The sequence below is a fragment of the Hyla sarda genome, chromosome 1, assembly GCF_029499605.1.
Source record: "Hyla sarda isolate aHylSar1 chromosome 1, aHylSar1.hap1, whole genome shotgun sequence".
NCBI classification, from domain to species: domain Eukaryota; kingdom Metazoa; phylum Chordata; class Amphibia; order Anura; family Hylidae; genus Hyla; species Hyla sarda.
Window position 1 is genome coordinate 391,406,662 of NC_079189.1, and position 21,825 is coordinate 391,428,486.

Below are 21,825 nucleotides of genomic sequence, written 5' to 3' on the forward strand. Positions count from 1 at the left end.
TATTTATAAAAATGCTGTGTTAGGCGTGTGCCTATAAATAATGTATAGAACATCTTCAGCTACACTGCCACTATACCTTTCAATGGTTATGAAAATTTTACTCAGCCTTTACCTATTTATAGAACAACAGTAGCCTTCAATATAGAAAGATTTGTTCCATGAACCAGACAAAACTTTCCCAGATAAAATGCCCAATGTGCAAGTTAGAACCTTCCAATGAAGGAGCAGAGTAAGGGTCCCACTGTCAACAAGCTATGATCTTGTAGATTGGCGCCCATTTAAAAAGCTTGTCACAACTAAACCTATATATCCCCCAGGAAAGATGCTTATCAATAAGTATGTACTATACATTTTTAGTAGGCTACACAATAGGCACAACACAACCCCTATAAAAACCTTTAAAGCAGGTACACAGTAAGAATGGATTGGAGAGACGTGGCTTACATATATTGTGAGATGACCAGTGTATATAGACCACGTGCAAAGTACATTGTTATAGTGATGTCTAAAGCATGCATACCATGTACAGTATACTAATGGATGTGTCCTTAAATTCACAAACATAAGAAACCACAATGTGTACATTGCAAGCTTTACATGAACACTATACTGGTCAAAACTCAAAATGTTTTAGTGCTGTCTGTAGACTTAGAGCCCAATGAGTGCTTTCCCAGGGCTTGTATGCTAATATTCTATGCTTCAAGGCTTATTAACCCCTTAAGGACACAGCCAATTTCATTTTTGCATTTTTGTTTTTTTCCTCCTCTCCTTCTAAGAGCCATAACTTTTTTATTATTCCATCCACAGATCTATGTGGGGGCTTGTTTTTTGCAGGACCAATTGTACTTTCAAAATGATATTACTCATTTTACCATAAAATGTATGGTGAAACCAAGGAAATATTATTTGTGTATAAAATTAAAAACAAGACCACAATTTTGTAACTTTTGGTTTTGTTTTCACAGTGTACACTTTATGGTAAAAATTACTTCTTTCGTTTATTTTGTTGGTCAATACGATTAAAATTCTACCCAAGTTTACATACTCTTCTATTACTGTACTGTTTTAAAAAAAAAGTAAAACTTTTTCAACAAAATAAGTATGTTTAATATTGCCCTTTTCTGACCCTATAACTTTATCATTTTTATGAATACAGGGATGTATGAGGGCTAATTTTTTGCACCATGATCTGTAGTATTTAATGCATATATATGTGGCTTTTCAATTGCTTCTAATTAAGTTTTTATGGAACGTGATGTGTTTTTTTTACATTCTTTTAGTTTTTTACATTTATGCTGTTCACCGTACAGGATCATTAACATAATATTTTGATAGTTTGGACATTTACGCACACAGCTGAACCAAATATGCTTTTTTGGGTAAATTGGGAAAAAGGGTCGATTTACATTTTATTGGGGAGGATTAAAAATTTTTAAAAAATGTTTTAATCAGTTTTTACAATTTCGACAAATAATTAGATTGCTAATACTGTTCTGTACTATGCATAGGCATAGCATTTATCAGTGTTATTGGCAATCTGCTTCTCTCTACTTCTATTAAAAGGCAGACCAGAAAACAAGATCCTGTTAGAGAGGCCGTAGGCAGGTGTCTGGTCGCCATCTTGGCTTACCGGATCCCCACGGTCATGCCTTGGTGGTCTGATGAGCCATACAAAGCTGCTTCAATGCCGCAGATGCTGTGATCATTATCAATCATGGCATTTGAAATATTAATGATAGGCATTAGCGTGAGAGCAGCCGTGACCCATCATGCATAAGAAAAGCCGTTCGTATAAGGGACATAACATGTGCGTCCTGTTGCGTAAAGCACTAGTGAATCAGAACATGAATTTATGCCTAATGTGGGTTGTCTGCTTTAAACAATCATGTCTATTAGCAGGATCCCCGGACAATAACCCCCCAGTGATCTGTTGTGTGACCATACAGAGATTTAGCTGCACTAATCTAGCATTGATGTGAATTGGTCTTCCACTGACCCATTTGCATTGCAGAATTTCAGAGGCAGAAAAGACTGCTGCAGAAATGTAAAAACAAAAAAGAAGTTAATTCTTTCGGCAGAATTACGTGCCGACTGCATTGCTTGCAATGGTGATGGCGCAGGTTCGTGCATTCCTAGAGCCAAAGAATTTTGAAGGCTGACACTCAGACCGAATCTCCGACCAGAAATATCTTTGGATGGAGATTCTGCAGTGCATAAACATACCCTAATCTGGCAACAAAACCTTTCAACATAAGAAACATATTCTAAGTAGAAAATAGTCACATATTATGTGGAACTATAATAGGATATCGCAAGGTTACTTGTCAATGGTTCCCTGGTAATAGATTTTAATAAATTTAAGTGTTGTTATAATATATCACAATTTATTGTCTACGTTGTAGCCCCAGAAGAGCTGCACCGCTATATCTGTAGATAGGATTAAACACCTAAAACCTGCTGAAGTGTGAGTGGAAATCTGGGCCTAAACGGCTGTCAAGGGTTACACTGGTGGATGTAGAGGCAGAGGGGAAGAGAGTCATTTTGCCTGGAGCATTTTACTAACCTCAAGCAAAATCAGCCTTATTCTGTGGACTGGTTGGCATGGTCAGAGACCCAAAGAAAAACCGAGTGGGTGCTTATTTTGGAGGAAGTAGGATGAAACATTTAAAGGTGTCCATTCTAATGTCTGTAGTAATCTGCCTCTTGCAAGAGGAAAAACCACAGTGAGTATAGAAGATTTTTAGTCAAGGGAATTTGTGGTCTGCTCTGAAGTTAAAGTCTCTTGAAGGGACAATGACCCTAACATGGGCTTTGAACTCGCTTGCCAAGTTTATTTCCTAAGAAATAATCCTAGCAGTCTAACCTAGTAATGACAACAAAGGTACCAGAGCATTAACAAACAAGAGTCTCGAGCAACCCTCCTTAACAAGTCGTCCTTTAGGTGGTCTGTAGCTGCCCTTAGACCCACGTCAACACGAATAGTTTGACGCAGAATTTATCATAGCTGCAAGCCGACCTAAAGGATGTGTGGTATGTTGCACAGTCCTCCTGGCCCAGGAAGGGACTGCAAACATTATGACACTTTTCTATGGTTCAAATGCAAGTATCACGCTATGTGTATAACCACTAAGCTTGTACTACAATACTGTAAGTGCCTGTATCTGCTAACCTTCAAGTGCCTGCTTGTGAGAAGTAAACCTTGATATATTGTATCAGTGGTCTACAACAGTTTAGTAGAGTGTAGTCCCTAATACACACCATTCATAAGGAACACAGATGGCAACTTATAGGCCTCATTAACCAACCCAAATCCAGGACTGTCCCAAAGGACAGAGTGGAACCTTTCCCCTCTAATATCCTGGCCAGTTTCCAGGTTTTTCTCACAACAACTGAGAAGAAAAGATACTTTCTCTACCAAAATACTTTACATGCTGGTCATCAAACACTTTGTCATTCTCAGTGACAGAAACCCGATGTTCCGTAGCTGCACTGCTACACTATGCAACATATTTATGTGCCTAAATACTGTTGTGTACATATTAACTTCCTAATACTGATGTAGATTCAAATCTGTTGAAATATTTTATCTTTAATTCTCCCTATTATGGGCTAGTGAGTAACATGAAACGAATCATATGTCTGATCTAAATGGACCCAAAACCCAAAAGGGAACAAAAAGTTATTGTTTACTAGATGACACGTATTGTTCAGAGAACTGAGTTGTTTTCAGCTACATTTGTGATAACAGTGTATGAACACTAGACTGTGTACAGCCACAACAGCTCAGACTTATTGAAATATATGGTGTACCTAAATTTATCAATATGTTACCGTATAAGAAATGTTTGTTTTATCTCTAGAGTAGTACAGAAATGTGCCCCAATGATTGTTCCCTGAGTCCATTACGTGTATGAATACTATAATGAATTTCTCTATAATCTTTGTCAGTATCTTTACCATATACCAACAAGTCTTTGCAAAATTGACTTGCATGGCCCTCAACTATTGTTCTCTGCTATTTTAAGAAGATGTGCAAATGGTTACCTTAAACTCTTATCAACTGAGCAGAGGCATAGTTATTGGACATGGAGAAGTAGCAGTTGGACCCATGCCCTGGTGTCTAAATGGGCCTGTTGAGCCCCCATAAGAAGATACAAATATTGTAAAGAGCATAGTAGGTGGGCAGTGGTGTAACTTGTAGCTTCTGGGCCCTGATGCTAAATTATCAACAGGCTCCTATGTGTCAATTATAATTTTGGTCTCTTATGGGGCAGATGTGCTTTGGGGCCCCTTAGGCACCAGGGCCCTGGTGCGACTGCTATCTCTACACTTCCTATAGCTGTGCCCCTGAAGATAGTCCATGGGGCCCAAGAGCTTCTGGAATCTCAAATATACTAGCTTAATATATATATATAAAGAATATGTACAATGATGCAACTTGCTAGCGCCTCATTACCACACAAGGCATGATCTGTACTTACTCTGAATTTGTTTGTAGTTTCTGAGCTGTAAAATAAATGTTTTGCCACATCCTGTACTGACCAGTGGTTAGTAACAAGCAGGTTGTCTAAGAGCGAAACTGGCTCTTTCTTCACAAATAATAGATGCAGCAAAAATTACCGTCCTGAAAAAAAGAAAGTACACCCTCTTTGGTTTTATGTATCAGCACGTAAAGCTATAGGACACAACATATAACATACAAAAAAAACTTAAGGACATAAAATATAACATACAAAATGTATAATTTTATTACCCTTTTTTTGTGTTGTTAATTTGTGGCATGATGTGTCTCAGTTGTTCAGTTGCAATTCATCATGTGCAATCAGTCACACAATTTGTTAGAAAGCCCTCAATTTACCACAGCACATACCTGGCTTGTGGACTGGTTGTGGACAGCATTTGTAAAAAGTCGCACAGTTTGGCGCATCGGGTTAAAAAGAAAAAAAGTACTTGCACCATATTCATCACATGACATGCGAACATTAATTAATATATACACACTGCATAAATTAAAGGTATAGATAAATCATTCATCCACACCATCTTTGATAAATTCCCCTCCTCTCCAACCCCAATGGTCCTTATGGGACCATTCAGAGATCACTGCAAGCACTTAAAGGGGTATTCTAGGAAAAAACTTTTTTTTACATATATATCAACTGGCTCCAGAAAGTTAAACAGATTTGTAAATTATTTCTAATAAAAAATCTTAATCCTTTCAGTACTTATGAGCTTCTGAAGTGAAGGTTGTTTGTTCTTTTCTGTCTAAGTGCTCTCTGATGACACCTGTCTCGGGAAATGCCCAGTTTAGAAGAGGTTTGCTATGGGGATTTGCTTCTAAACTGGGCGTTTCCCGAAACAGGTGTCATCAGAGAGGACTTAGACAGAAAAGAACAGCCTTAACTTCAGAAGCTCATAAGTACTGAAAGGATTAAGATTTTTTAATAGAGGTAATTTACAAATCTGTTTAACTTTCTGGAGCCAGTTGATAAATAAAAAAAAAAGTTTTTTCCTGGATAACCATTTTAAGATGTCTTAAAGGGGTATCGTGGCCAATTACATCTTATCCCCTATCAAAATGATAGGGGATAAGATATCTAATAGGGGAGGGTGGGGGGCCACTGGGACCCCCGCAATCTTTGTGCAGCACCCCCACTCTATGCGGGGCTGGTTCTCCAGTCTTGGAAACTTCTGTGTTTCCAGGACTGGAGATGTGACGTGATACCATGCCCCCCCCCTAGTGATGTCAAACCATGCCCCCTTCATTAATGTCTATGGGAGGGGGCGTGATAAGATGTATTGGGCTGGAATACCCCTTTAAGCATTTGTTCTAATGATCAGTGGGGGATCAGTGACATGTCAAACACTTTTTTATCTACAGGTAAACTTCATATACCTCAAATAAACCTCATATAAACAATACACAACAGATTCCACCATGTTAGATACATATAAATCTATATATATTTAATACAATTTGGCCAAAATGGAAAAGTATCTTTATCTGTATGACTTCCTCAATCAAGTTATATTTAAAGGGGTTATCCACCATAAGGTGATTTTATTACGTACCTGGCAGACAGTAATGGACATGCTTAGAAAGGATCTGCGCTTGTCTTGGGCTAAATAGCTATGTTGTGAGATTACCATAACATCGGGGCTAGATTTATGTGAACTGGTATTTCCTTTTTGAGTTTTCTTTTTTGCCTACAAATCCCATAATTCAATTTTCCTCCCACACACACATCAGCCGCCCCACCCATTGAAACATAAATGAGCTGCATCCATTCAAAAGACCTGTGGTTTTCAAGCAGGGTGCCTACAGCTGTTGCATTAGTTGCAGATTGATCTCTCTCCCACCAAGCGATCCCTCCACCCGTTGAAGCAGACAGGCTCCCGGTCATCAGCTGACTAGTCAGTCAGGTCTCAGCCGCATTGCAACCTGGGAAAAATCTGAGACAACTGTCATTTTGTATGCATAAATATTGGGGTGAAAATCACAGAAGAATTCTGAGAAAACCGTCACACACAGGTACAGACACTATATTATGACCTACACTAACTTTACAGCCCCTGTAGCATAGTCAAATAAAAAAAAATCCTGGAATACCCCTTTAATATACCATATATTGTATGGAGCCAGAACTGTGGAAATGTGTAAAAGAAAAGAAAACATAATTGCAGCATTTTTTGAAGCTTTCACTTTAAGGAGTTCACCATTCAGCATGGATGACATTTTAATTTTATTCTGCAAATTAAAACAATTATGGCAATACCAAATATATATGTTTTTGTTTTTGTTTTACCACTTGGGGGGAAAAAGTGTTTTTTATTTTTGTTTGTTTTTTATTTAAATTTTTTATGCTTTTTTTATCAAATGTTTTATATTGTTTTCTTTATATACATACATTTTTTAATTATTCTTTTAACGGTCAGTTAGCGATCGGTATATCTGAGGCATATTACCAAGGCATTACAACAATGCAGTATTGGTTATTTAAAAGCAATTTATTGTTCATAGAGTACAATTTCCATTACATTGTATTTTTTTCTTTTTTAGAATAAGAGAACGGGACAATAATGGATCGTATGCTTTATGTTTGCTTCATGATAGAAAGGTTTCACATTATCGCATAGATCGGGATAAAACTGGAAAACTGTCAATACCAGAGGGAAAGAAATTTGACACTCTGTGGCAGGTATGACTGCACTTTGAACAAAATGATTGAATCCAAAGCAGTATGGCTTCCTAGTCTGCTGACTCCTCTAATAGTGCCCTACCACTTCAAAAATAATGTGACACATACAGTATGCACACAAATACTAGTAGCACACTGTGCTAATGCCCCCTTCATGACAACATTTCCTGCAGACTTTCTACAGACAGCTGGCTCCAGCAGAACATCCCACCGCTAGGACCCCTCGCACCAAAGCATTTTCGAACAGATTCCACAGAAAGAATTGACATGTCAATTCTTTATGAGAAGGCTGAAATATGAATTTCCATGGCAGATGTTTCTGTAGCAGAAATTCCGCAGTGTGCCCGGTGCACCAGAATCCCACTGAAAACAATGGAACTCTGCTGCAATGGAAATTCTGTGAACAAGGCCTTATAGTGCCCACATACATAAAAATGGCCCATGTGTGGCAAGACAGTAATAGTGCCCTCTGTCCCCCACACACATTTCTTATGCCCGCCATATGCCACACACAGAAATATTGCTCCTGTACAGTAATAGTGCTTACTTGGTACCCCCACACAATAATATCCCCCCTTTTTGCACCAAGCACAGTAATCATTTCCTCTATACAGTAACTATGATCCTTAAGTAATGATTTCCTCTTAGTGTCTCCCACGCAGTAATAGTGCCTCACAAACAACAAACAGACCAGCTCAGTCTCCAAGCCTCTTCTCGCCTGTATCATGCCAACCTGTGCTGGCATCCTATCCAGTCATCTTGTTTTTTGGGCCCGAGGCATCCAAGACAAAGGAACACTCTTCACATATTGTCATTAAAGGGGTACTCCGGTGGAAAACAATTTTTTTTTTAAATCAACTGGTGCCAGAAAGTGCCAGATTTGTAAATTACTTATATTTAAAAATCTTAATCCTTATCAGCTGCTGTATGCTCCACAAGAAGTTATTTTATTTTTAAATGTATTTTCTGTCTGACCACAGTGCTCTCTGCTGACACCTCTGTCCATATCAGGAATAGTCCAGAGCAGGTGCAAATCCCCATAGTAAACCTATCCTGCTCTGGACAGTTCCTGACATGGAGAGAGGTGTGAGCAGAGAGCACTGTGGTCAGACATAAAATAATTTTAAAAAGAAAAGAACTTCCTCTGTAGTATACAGAAGCTAATAAGTACTGGAAGGATTAAGATTTTTAAATAGAAGAAATCTACAAATCTGTTTAACTTCCTGGCACCAGTTAATTAAAAAAAAAAAAAATTCTCTGCAGTACCCCTTTAAAGAGGTTTTCTGGGACTTAGTGATTAATGTGCAATCATTCTGAGCTGAGCTGAGCTGCAATAACCCCATATGGCCACAATACGGCACCCCCCACTGATCAGATCTCTATAGCACTCCATTAAAAGCAGCATGGAACACATTATGAAGCACTACGGGGTGGTGTAAGCTGTAAATAAAGCTCAAGAATTGAATATGATGTAACACTTACTAGGACATTCATCAGCACTTCTGTGTGGCTCTTTCTGTCCCTTTATCACTATAGTACCCCAACAGAAGCAGCATGAAAGACATTACAGAGAAGCTTTGAGCAGTGCAAGCTGTAAATGAAGCACTGGGATTGAATGAAATGTAGCACTTTCTAGGTTTAAAGCATTTCTATTTGTCTCTTTGAATGTCCTTTGAGACACTCCATCCTCCCCCTCCCATCTTCAGAGACCTGAGCAATTTTTCAAAGTTGAAGAGGTACTCCGGTGGAAAACTTTATTTTTTTTGTTTAAATCAACTGGTGCCAGAAAGTTAAACAGATTTGTAAATGACCAAATCACAGAAAAAAGAGTCCAATGGTTGGCACTGCCACAGGATATATTGGATCTTATGCACTTTGTCATGGCTACTCACGGACCCCAGCTTGCTCCCGGTGCTCGTCCAGACATCAAGAGGCAAAATCAAACAAAGAAGATAAGGAGGCACTTCAGGTAAGTTGCGGGTGCTTTAATGTGAACAGGTCATACAGCATTGCTCAGTCAACGAATCGTTTCACGCACCTGCGCTTAATCAATGACTACAGGTACGTGTAGTCAATGATTAAGTGCAGGTGCGCGAAACGATTCGTTGACTGAGCATTGTAAATTACTTCTATTAAAAAATCTTAATCCTTCCAGTACTTATTAGCTGCTGAATACTACAGAGGAAGCTCTTTTCTTTTTGGAACACAGAGCTCTCTGCTGACATCACGAGCACAGTGCTCTCTGCTGACATCTCTGTCCATTTTAAGAACTGTCCAGAGTGGAGAAAATCCCCATAGTGAACATATGCTGCTCTTGACAGTTCCTAAAATGGACCAAGATATCAGCAGAGAGCACTGTGCTCGTGATGTCAGCAGAGAGCTCTGAGTTCCAAAAAGAAAAGAGTTTCCTCTGTAGTATTCAGCAGCTAATAAGTCCTGGAAGGATTAAGATTTTTTTTTTAATAGAAGTAATTTACAAATCTGTTTAACTTTATGGTACCAGTTGATTTAAAAAAAAAAAAAAGTTTTCCGCTGGAGTACCCCTTTAATAGCGACTTTTGGAGACAGGAAGGGGTGGAAAGAAATCTGATAAGTGTAGTAAAATGCATTTATTTCCCTAGTAAGATACATTACAAATGTTCTAATATTTTCATGTACTACTGATGTATACAAAGTTTGTGGAAGGTACAGTGACTGTGAAATATATATTGATGCATAAAACATTAAAAGCAATAAATTACTTTTTAATGCATATGCTACTAAAACCACAGACTTGTGTACGCTAAGTAAAACATTGTTGCTTGAGAATAAATGTGTTCTTTGCACCGATTTCGATGTAGTACTTTTAGAATAGTATTGTAGCATCTTTAGTTACGGTTAAATTTATATAGGACGGATAGGAGTAGTTATTAACTTTTTTTAAAATGTTACCTATTGTATATGTATTATGTTACTTTTTTAGTTGGTTGAACATTACTCCTACAAACCTGATGGGCTGTTAAGGGTATTGACAAATCCATGTCCGCGATCGGCTGCTAATGGTAGTACTGCAGGTAAGTATTTAACTCATGTATAGTACAGCAATAGAGATGAATCATTTTTCCATAATTCGTTTCAGAAGTCAGATTCGTAAGTAACTTGTAGCTGTGACGTCACTGTAGCCTCTGCTGACACTTCAGCATATACAACTCACTCTTCATCTGTGGCACCACCACTGCCAATCCGAGATTATTTTGGGGACTGCCACCTAAGCATTCACCTGTAGAGAAGTCTGTATCCCCTAAGAAAGGTTATAGTTTGAAAATTAGGAGATCCCTAAGACTCTGCATCAGTCAAGTCAACATTAATTGGTTTAAAAACGTTACTACCAGTACATAAACTGGACAGATCCATTCATTCAAGGTAAAATGTTGAACAGTAAAAACATTTGTAAGGGCCACATAAACAGGTGACATATTGTTAGTATCAAATGATGTTGGTGATAACTTAGTAAATACGCACTAGATATATTTTTTTCAACTCCGGAAATGGCTACTATTTTTAAGTTAAATAGTATATTTAATGCACGGGAAGATATAATTTTTTTTTTTTTACTACTTTGTAGGACCGTTTACTGCACGTGAACAGTTTGGGCTTCCTAGGCTGCCTTCAAGGGTAAGCTACGTCAATTTACTACACAGGTTCATAGCAACGGAATGTATAATAGAAACATAACTTTCTTCTGGTCTTATAAGAAAAGCATTCATCTTGCATTCTTCATCTTTATCTTATAAGTGATCGGGATTAGTGAGTCACAATCTATGTTTACATGCAAAATACATTTGGTGACAAAAATATCAGCTAAATTTAACAGATACTGTATAGTTTATTCAAGAGGTGTCAAAATGCTATGTTTCTAAGTAACCACTTTTATATGAGCTCATTATATATTATGAATTTGATAATCCCTTCATCATAGTGACTTATAAAAATCCATTTAGTAACACATCTCACAATTTCCACAATGCAGAGAAATGAGTTAACACAACATGCTGAAGTGTCCCTGCCATTGTATACAACTTTTGACATATTGCACGGACCTGTTAAAAGTTTTGTTTAGTCAGAATAGCCCTGTATCAATAACTAGGCCAACAAATCCATTTTTTTCTTCAATCTTTGCGGTTGCCACCAACTTCAGACAACCCCACCCCTGACACTGTGTCAGCCACGTGATGAGTCTGGGGCAGTACTTTCTCTGGGAGGGGGCATAGCAAAAGAAATGTTCATAAGAAGCCGAGCGTAGCCACCAGATAAGCATCATGCAATGAGAAGACAGAAAAGTCCTCCGTTAGTATCGGCTAACATTGTTAACTCAGCTCATTGGATGATGGGGACCTGGTGCTGATGCTCAGCTTGTTACAAGTCATATGTGTGAAAGTGAGGCCACCCCTCAACTGTTCTGCCCTGCATTCATGAGGCAGCTGTTATTTATTCTAAAATAAATTGATAATAATTCAGTCTCAAGCGGCCTTTCTTGATGGGCAAAGGGAGAGAACAGGGCATTGAGCCAATGAGGAGACAGACACACCCTGACTCTGGGAATTAAACAGCACAATTCTGAATGCTGAATGTCAGCAGTGTGGACGAGACCTTAAAGGAAAACTCCAGCAAAAATGCTCTTATCCCTTATCCACAGAATAGGGGATAAGGAACTGATCGGGGCGGGACTTACAACTGCTGTGACCCTCTGCCATTTCTGGAACGGGACCCGACTCTCAGTGAGGAGCGCATAATGCAGTCAGCATGCGCTCCATTCATTTTTACGGGAGTGTGAAGAGACCCAAGTATAGCACCCAGAAACCATCGGCACTCCCTCTAATGAATGGAGCGCATGCCATCTCCCGTTAGACAACACACGCTCCTGGATCCCATTCCAGAGATCATGGGGGGTCCCATCAGTCGGACCTCCTGCGATCACATTCTTATCCCCTATCCTGTGGATAGGGGATAATTTAGTTTTTGCTACAGTTCTCCTTTAAAGTGCGCAAGCATAGATGAGCAGACTTTTGTTTAATAACTTGAGTCACTAAACTATTTGGTAGATTTGTAGTTAGCTCAGGGTCAAACACACACTGTACCAGCAATGGAAATACTGTATAACCCATGCTGTACCAGTGATTAATTTATCTGACCCTGTGGTCTTCATGAATCATTCATCACCTATTATTGCCGTTCTTGTAGAAAGAGAAGGTAACTATAAGCTGTTCTAAATGATTAGACCCATTACAGTATTTTATGTTTTTGATCTATGTGAGACACATTAATAGTGATCCTCACACTATATTGACAGATCTTACTGAGAAACTAGTATCCATGAAGACATTAAAGGGGACCTGTCATATTAAAATAACAGTCTAATGTGAAACATTTAGAATTTAGATCTGCTGTGATCAGATAGGAATGTATTTTTAATATTCTCTGTGTTAAAGGGGTACTTAATCCCTAGACATCTTATCCCCTATCCAAAGGATAGTGCTGCATGGAGATCACGGGGGTCCAAGCCGTGGGATCCCCGCAATTAGGCATCTTATCCCCTGTGCTTTGGATAGGAGATAAGATGTCTAAAGAGTACCTCTTTAAGGAAGCATTAGAGGAACCTTTTCCTCATTTAAACATTTACATTCTGCGTAAATTTTTAAGTGTGCAGCATTAGGGGGGCATAGCTATAGGTGACGCCAATGTGGCATAGGACCAGTGTCTTAGTGTACCCAAAAACCCAAATGCCACATAGGAAGGTGCAAATATAAAAAAAATGTCAGGATGGGGCCCTGTTTCAAAAATTGAGTCCCATTCAGGCCCCGAAGCTTCAAGTAATGATGCAAAACACAGCATCATTTACTATTCCTTGGATCAAGAATCACAAGCTGTACAGCCCTGGTAGAATATATGTATGAGACTTTCTTACAGATCACAAGTGCCTCTCTGGTAACGTGCCTACTGTGGTAGTGAGTAAAGCAGTGGGGAATTGGCGTGCTCCAGCAATGGATCATCCTACTCATTTGTATCATCTGAAACCTCTGGCTGGAATACTGAGGTGTAAATATTACTACCCAAGACATCAGTTACTACTGGATACATGACATATTACAATAGTAATGACAATGCATTTTGTAAAAAGGTATTTATAGCTTTTACTTTTCCTCTCTGACATTATGGTTTCTAGAATTGGTCAGCAGGTGGAATAATCTCAAGATTCAAATCCTACTCCTTTCCCAAGGCTGGCAGCAAAAAGGTGCAGAGTTCACGCTTTTTCAAAGCTTTATATAGTTTATACCGCTGCTTTGCTTATACAGCTTGCATAAGGCCAGTTTCACAAGGACGTATTACGGACGCATTGTTGCATCCATAATATGGCCACAAGACCTGGCCAAACTGATGACCCGAACTGACACCTGTCTGTGATACAGATTCAAAAATATGCATCTAACACGCTTGTATGAAACCAGCCTAAGGATGATTCCTTTAACCAGGCTGTTAACAAGTGCATGATTTTGCAGGTACGCTGCATTTTTAGGGTGCATTCACACACAGCAGATTCTCTGCACTGATTTTTCTTGATGTTATCAAAATGGATGAATTTAAAAAAATAAAATAGCAACACTTCATAAAAAAAACGCAGCATTAAATACTAATGTTCAATAAATTTTCCCTTTAGATAATAATAGGCTGCATTAAATCTGTGCAGAAAATCTGCTGCAAAATACGCTTTGTTTGGTACAGTTTTCTGCTATTGACATCCCTTGCAGATATGCTGCATATTTTCTGCATATTTGCTAAATGTGACTATACCATTACCCAAAAAACAATATGGCCATTAACAATCACTATAGTTTACCTGCAAAATAGTGTGCTGGCTAACAGTCCAGCTGAAAGCGTCATTCACAGTATGTGCACATGGTTTTGAAGCAACCGCTTAATGTGAATCTAACCTTAAAGCAGCAATGCAGGATTCATGCACTTGTTGCATCAGAAATTATATAATGAGTTTATAAATTTTACTATGGAAAAATTAAAGATGTTTCATAAAAGATGTGTTATATAAACATTTCATACTGTGTTCCTAAAGGAGTACTGTGGCCAAAATTAATTTATCCCCTATCCACAGGATAGGGGATAAGTAGCTGATCGCAGGGGGTCCGACCACCCCCTGTCGTCTACCTCTAGGCCAGTGGTTCTCAACCTGGGGTATAAGTTCCCCCAGGGGTACTTAGCAGTTCTCCAGGGGGTACTTGAAAAAAAATCAGTAATGGTAGCCACAGCCACTGGTTACTGGTCTGAACACTTTGAAAGAAATGGTAGGCTGATGTCACTGCACCGAGGGGCAGGAGGACAGCAAAGGGGAAGTATGGGCACTGGGCTGCTGTGGGCAGAAACTACTATCAGTTTTGTTGCTCCACTGCCCCTGCAGACCGGGGACCTACTTCTATAAGCCATAGCAATAGGTCCCAAGACCAGAGAAGCAGTGGAGCACCAAAGCGGGACAGTATGGTGGCCTACAACTATGGGGGCAGTTTGGGGGGCTACAGCTATATTTGAGGACACAGAAGGGGCCTAACAAATTTATGGGGATGCAAAGCGGGAACTATTACTGTGTGTGACAATAAACATGGGGAGTTTGTAAATAGGTGGGTATTGTACTGCAGAAAGGAGCCTAAAATGTTTGTTTGGCTGGTTCTGTGGAGTAGTCTTCTATGGGAGAAATCTTAATGGCGATCTAGGCCAGATAGTGAAGAAAAGAAAAGTAAACAACTCCAGTTAGAGAAGATGTCACCTGTAAATCGGGGGACTGAGGAGATAGGGAGAGGAACAGGGCGCCTGTTATAGAGGAAAGTAAAGAATATGTATTATACTATGATCATTGCAAAATGTCTTCAATATGGGGGTGCAATGTCAAGGGGTACTCAGGGCAAAAAAATGTTGAAAACCACTGCTCTAGGCGGAACAATAAAATGAAGGGAGCGCGTACCGTCTAGAGATGGATGACACACACTACTGACTGAGTGGAACAGGGTCTTGTTCAGGAGATCGCGCGGGGGGGGGGAGGGGTCGGACCACCCGCGATCAGCTACCTTTGCCTTATGCTTTGGATAGGGGATAAGTTAAATTTGGCCACAGTACTCCTTTAAATCTTTAACACTTGCAGAAACCAGCAATGTTGCTTTAATCCTACTAACCGTGTGTTTAACTACTAAATTCTCTTAGCTTTTAGCTTGTAACTCCCTAACAACTTGCTTAGAGATGTTTAAAGCCACTTTCACATGTGGAAGATCTGCTGTGGAAAAACTCTCATTCAAGGGGTTTTCTGACTTAAATGAACTTACTCTATATTCACTGGATAGGGATGAGTATGAGATTGCTGTGGTCCGACCGCTGACAGCCCCCACCCAGAGCGACCTCCAGATTTGCACCCCAATAACTTTGTTCATTGTCTATGAAGCTGCTGGAGATGGCCAAGCACTGTAATCGGCAGCAGCTCGGACAGCTCCATAAACAATTAATTCAAAGCAAGTTTATCGAAGCGCCATTCTGCAAGTCATAGATATTAAATGGAGCTGCATCGCACGTGCTGAGCCATCACTTCATTCAAAACAAAGGAGTCGGCGCAAGATTCTGAAGATCATTGGTCTTGGTCGTACCCCCTATCATTTTACAAATTTTTTACCCCAATCTGCTTTAAAAATCTTTAACTATTATTTTGAGAAAACTGCATATTTAAAAATGCACAACATGCACTCTATTCCATGCAGTTTTTTTTTCCAATATGTCAATGGTTTTTTACTGGCCACCCTGAATTTGACATTTACAAATTTAGCCTTTAGGCTCTACTCTAGGTGCTTTTTAAAAGTATATACTAGCTTGGCCTTCTTCATGTTTTATTGACTCACAACATTGAATCACAGTACAGTCTAGATCTAGAGCATTTTCTTTGATCTAGACTGAAGCCTTTAAATTGAAACAAAAGGGTTAAAGAACCCTTTAAATTGAAACAAAAAATAAATAGATGTACCAAGAAACTTGTTGGAATCAAATGAATCTTCCAAATATTGAGATATACAGTATATAAACTGCTCAATATTTCGAAGATTCATTTGCTTCCAACACCATTCTTGGTACATCTATTGCTGTTGTGCAAATGGAACAGATAACAGGTGGAAATTATAGGCAATTAGCAAGACACCACCAATAAAGGAGTGCTTCTTCAGGTGGTGACCACAGACCACTTCTCAGTTCCTATACTTCTTTGCTGATGTTTTGGTCACTTTTGAATGCTGGCAGTGCTTTCACTCTAGTGGTAGCATGAGATGGAGTCTACAACCCACACAAGTGGCTCAGGTAGTGCAGCTCATCCAGAATGGCACATCAATGCGAGCTGTGGCAAGAAGGTTTGCTGTATTTGTCAGCGTAGTGTCCAGAGCATGGAGGCACTACCAGGAGACAGTCCAGTACACCAGGAGAGGCTGTAGAAGGGCAACAACCCAGCAGCAGGACCGATACCTCCGCCTTTGTGCAAGGAGGAGCCGGAGGAGCACTGCCCCTTGTGAGACCATGTGCTGGTGCGGTTGGCCATGGGTTCCTCCTAATGAAAGACAATGCTAGACCTCATGTGGCTGGAGTGTGTCAGTATTTCCTGCAAGAGGAAGGCATTGATGCTATGGACTGGCCCTCCTGTTCCCCAGACCTGAATCTGATTGAGCACATCTGGGACATCATGTCTTGCTCCATCCACCAACGCCACATTACACAGACTGTCCAGGAGTTAGCGGATACTTTAGTCTAGGTCTGGGAGGACATCCCTCAGGAGACCATCCGCCACCTCATCAGGAGCATGCCTAGGCATTGTAGGGAGGTCATATGGGCACGTGGAGGCCACACACACAACTGAGCCTCATTTTGACTTGTTTTAAGGACATTACATCAAAGTTTGATCAGCCTGTAGTGTGTTTTTCCACTTTGATTTTGAGTGTGACTCCATATCCAAACCTCCATGGGTTGATAAATTTGATTTCCATTGATAATTTCCGTGTGATTTTGTTGTCAGCACATTCAACTATGTAAAGACGAAAGTATTTCATATGATTAGTTCATTCATTCAGATCTAGTATGTGTTATCTTAGTGTTCCCTTTATTTTTTTTTGGGCAGTGTATATAATATATATATATATATATATATATATATATATATACATATATATATATATATATATATATATATATATATATATATATATAATGTGTGTGATAACAATGTTAAGTCAAAATAATGTGAGAGCTTCTCTCAGTCCAGTGATGTGTAGCACACAAGGACAGCTAGGGGTAGTAGTACTTCAAATGTTGGGTCAGGTGACAGGGTAGTGTAGCTAAACCTTGTGAACCCAATCAATGTTTGGCATAGTGCAACATGTAGGGATGAGACCTTTGGACACTAGGATTCTGTGAAACAGCTTTCAATGGACCTATGGTAGTAAATTTTTGGTGATGGACAGGATTATACAGTCGGGAGGTGTAAATGTTACACAATGAGGGGCATGCCTAATACACCCTATAACTGTAAAATTGGGGATTTTATTAGTCCTGGTGATGGAAAATATAGATTATATTCAAGACAGGAGACTCATATTATGCTAATTCTTCTTTACTAGCACATATAGCAGCAAATAAAGGGTCAGAGAAAAATAGTACAGTGCAAAAAACTTAGTGTAATCATGACTACAATATATGTAAACAGCCAATCACATCAAGGCAACATAAGATATATGGTCCCAACTGAAACATCCTCTTCTTTGTAGCGAAGATTAAATTGCCAAAAACATATGTAGTTCAACAAAGAAAACTGGAACTGGGAGTATGAAACTTACAATGAAGAATCCATCCATAAGACGGCAGAACAGCAGAAAACAAACAATCTTCCATTAGGAGTAATTATGCTGAAAAGAGAGGAAAAATTATGATAAATGGGATAATATTCGCCTCCTGTCTTTAATAAAATCTATATTTTCCATTATCAAGACTAGGAAAATCCCCAATCGATTACAAGACTGGAAGCTCATAGTATGCATTTTCAAAGCTATACATTATAGAATAATAAATTCACATAAATATATAAATTACAGTATACACATAGAAACATGAGAAGAAGGTTTAAAATATAAAGTTCGAAAAGTAGACTCAGAGGACCAATTGGCTGCTTCGAGAATGTCCAATAAGGAACCTCCGGCTTGGAAGACCTTAGTGGACATAGCACTCCTAGTGGAATGAGCATGAAAAATAGAACCGTCAATGCCTGATAAAGACATAAGTTGTCTAATCCATCTAGCCAGAGTAGGGGGAATAACTGGAGCATGAGGTTTACAATATGATAATAATAATTGAGAATAAGATGGAAGTATAAAAGATTTTGTTTTATGTTCATAAACCTGTATACAGTGAACCACACATAAATTGACATTATAAGGAAAAACTGGGTAGAAAACAGATTGTAGATTAGTTTTTGTACGTCTGTGAATAAGGAATTGGACACCATGAGGGGGGAATTGTCTGTGTGATACATCCAATGCATGACAGAGACTCTTTTGAAAGATATAAGACATAATAGCATAGTCAGTTTGAAAGATAAATTCTTAAGAGAAAGAGTGTCATTCTCACCAAGAGAGTCAATAAATGATAGAACAATGTTAACATCCCAAGTTAACATTCTTCAGACAGGACTGGATATCCTGCTCCTGTGACCTGTTGGGCTCTGCAGTTCTTCTCCACCTAGAGCATATTGAAACCCCAATTTTAGGGGTTATAAGCGCTGATTATCCATTACAAGGTGAGCGGCCATCCGCAAGGCTGGTGTTTGTTCACTTCACATCTCCATCTGGTGTCTTAGGTATTACACGAGGCACGGTCCCTCTTTTTTCTCAAGTAGACTGGTATCTAGATAAGGGAGGTCTCCTAAATTTGATACCTTTAATAAGTCTACAAACTAAAGGGTGTTTGCCAACAGGTAAAGAGTCAATAATGTGTGATAATAGGATAAAGCTGATCGATAGACATTGATGGTGCGATAAGCCTTTCCTGAATCAAAAGATGTGGAAAGAAAATTCAAGATGAAAGAGAGGAATTAAAGGGATCCAAATCCCATTGTGAGCACCAATGAGCCCAAAGTTTCCAAGCAGATCGGTAAGCTGATCCCAAGCACCTGATAGGAGTTCTTTAGATGATTGAGAAAAGTCGACGAAAGATGAGGAAGACCAAAAATCTGCCATGCAATGAAATGTAGAGATTATGAAAGAACAAGAGGGTGTGGATTCCCTGATGGATCTAAGATAATTGATTGGAAGCAAGGAAGAAGACGAGGGAAATCTATGCATATTCCCAGGATCTGAGGGAGCCAAGATTGGGTCGGCCATGAAGGGGTTATGATGATCAGATTGGATTTCAACATCCATGTCTGGAGAAGAACTCGTGGAATCATTGCAAAAGGAGGAAACGCATAAAGAGTTCCTGGTGGCCAAAGTTGACGGAATGTGTCCACTCCTGATGCTTCCGGATCCGGACGCCAAATGAAACATTTTGGAAGTTGGCAATTGAGTTGAGAAGCAAACAGGTCCATTTGAAGAGGACCCCACAGATTGTTCATTTTGAGAGAAAATGTAAGGATCCTAGCGCCAATCGATAGAATCTGTTAGGAAACGGGTCTTCCAGTCCGCAACCGAATTCGATAGACCTTGAAGATATTCTGCTTTCAGGACGATATTCTTGTCCAAGCAGAAATGCCAAAAGTCTTTTGTAATGTCTGATAGAAGTTTTGATCTTGTTCCACCTAGACAATTGACATACTGGACCGCAGAAATGTTGTCCATCTTCAAAAGAACACAACAATGAGATTTGTCTTTGAAAAAACTCTTTAAAGGCAAAAAATCCTGCCAGGAGTTCTAGACAATTGATATGCAATTATAATTCTTCTGTGGACCATTTTCCTCCTGTGGACAATGGACCGCAGTGAGCGCCTCAACGAAGCATCTCGCGTTGGATTCTATAACAAGATCCGGAAAAGAATAAAAATTAGACCAAGATTCTATATGGTTCAACCACCAAATCAATTCATCCCTTGTCTCTGGAGTAAGACATATCAAATCCGTGTAACCTAGAATGTCTCTCAAAAGCTGTATTTTGAGACATTGAAGGGCTCTGTAGTGAAGGGGAGCTGGAAAAATGGCCGGTATCGAAGCTGAAAGTAGACCTACTATGCGAGCAATGGTTCTCAATGAATTAATTTGTTTGTTCAAAACAGGGCGAATTTCTCTTCGAATAGTCTTCAATCTCCTGGAAGGAAGGCTCAAGGTTGCAGATTGGTGTTGACAAAGAATCCCAAAAATTGTACTTCCCTGAATGGGGTCAGAACAGATTTCTTGAAATTGATTAGAAACCCTAAATCTGTTAACAAGGACAGAGTCCAATGCATATGAAGATGGCATAGGGAACGAGATTGAATGGGTTTGTTAGAAGCTATGGCTTCTTCAGAAAGATCCATCATTTTAGAAAGAGGCCCTAACATGTCCAATAATTTCTCTTGACAGGATTTAAAGGACCAAACTTGTAAGTATTTAGCGTCATTATGGTGAGGCACTAATTCACCTGATCTGGGGTGTCTAATTTGACCAGGGTAAAAATAGGGTAAACCCTTGTGTTCGTTATGCGCTTCAGACACACGCTGGCCGTGAGCGCATGGTCCCCTTACCTGCTGTTGCCGATGGGGCTCGGACTCACATCACGGGACGCGCCCCCATTCGAGCCCCAGTCCGTCACTCTCCAGGGTGTTTCTCCTGCCTCCGCATCTGCCTCTCTGCTCCAGCGCGCGCCGGAGCTTTAAGATTTAAAGGGCCAGGACGCTCATTAGTGTAATTCACCTGTGGCTCATTTATAAATTCCTCACTCCCCTGCCAGATCTTTGTTACCTTGTGCCTTAGAGAAAGCGTTCCTCAGTATTATCTTGCTGTGTATCTGATCCCTTGCTTTGTGACTTTGACCTTGCTCCTCTGCTGCCTGCCTACTGAACTCCTGCCAAGTCTTGACTACGCTACTGTGCCGCCTGCCCTGACCTTCTGCTATCCAGACTACGAGCTGCCTTATCCCTCCTGTGCCTCGCATCTCCTCAGCCGACAAAAAAGGACTGTCAAGCTGGATTAAAGATGCCCTTGCAGCACGTGATCCTCCATCTTCTTTGAGAGAACTTATCCACTTGGCCACCCGCATTGATGTGCGGTTTGCTGAGAGACAACAGGAACTGCACTTAGAGAGGGAACCTGCCCGCTTGGCACCCATGTTTCAAAGTCCACCTCTTCAGTTTCCTGCGCCTCTTGCCGAAGAGGCTATACTAGGAGATCGTTCTTGCCTTACACAACAGGAGAGATCATGATGACGCAATGATAATTTGTGCTTGTATTGTGCTAGCCAGGAGCACTTCCTAAAGGACTGTACTGTTCACCCGCACCTAGGGTACATGGGAGAGGCGTCCCTGGGTGTGAAAACTACCTCTTCATGCTTAACTATTCCTGTACAAGTCTTCGCTTCAACCAAGTTTTCCTTCAGCACTACAGCA

The 21,825-nt window shown here is 39.8% G+C and overlaps 1 protein-coding gene across 11 annotated transcripts in view; it reads left to right on the forward strand.

Annotated features, from left to right (window-relative positions):
- The window catches only part of SYK (spleen associated tyrosine kinase), a 124,421-nt gene that overhangs the window by 77,901 nt on the left and 24,695 nt on the right, over positions 1-21,825 (forward strand). For 9 of the 11 annotated variants that reach the window (XM_056525507.1, XM_056525582.1, XM_056525498.1 and 6 more), the window contains 4 exons: positions 7,061-7,199; positions 10,162-10,252; positions 10,804-10,853; positions 13,402-13,470. In XM_056525507.1, coding sequence (XP_056381482.1) covers positions 7,061-7,199; positions 10,162-10,252; positions 10,804-10,853; positions 13,402-13,470 — 349 coding nt within the window. The remainder of the gene's footprint in view (positions 1-7,060; positions 7,200-10,161; positions 10,253-10,803; positions 10,854-13,401; positions 13,471-21,825) is intronic. The other 2 variants (XM_056525568.1, XM_056525573.1) reach the window with 1 other exon arrangement.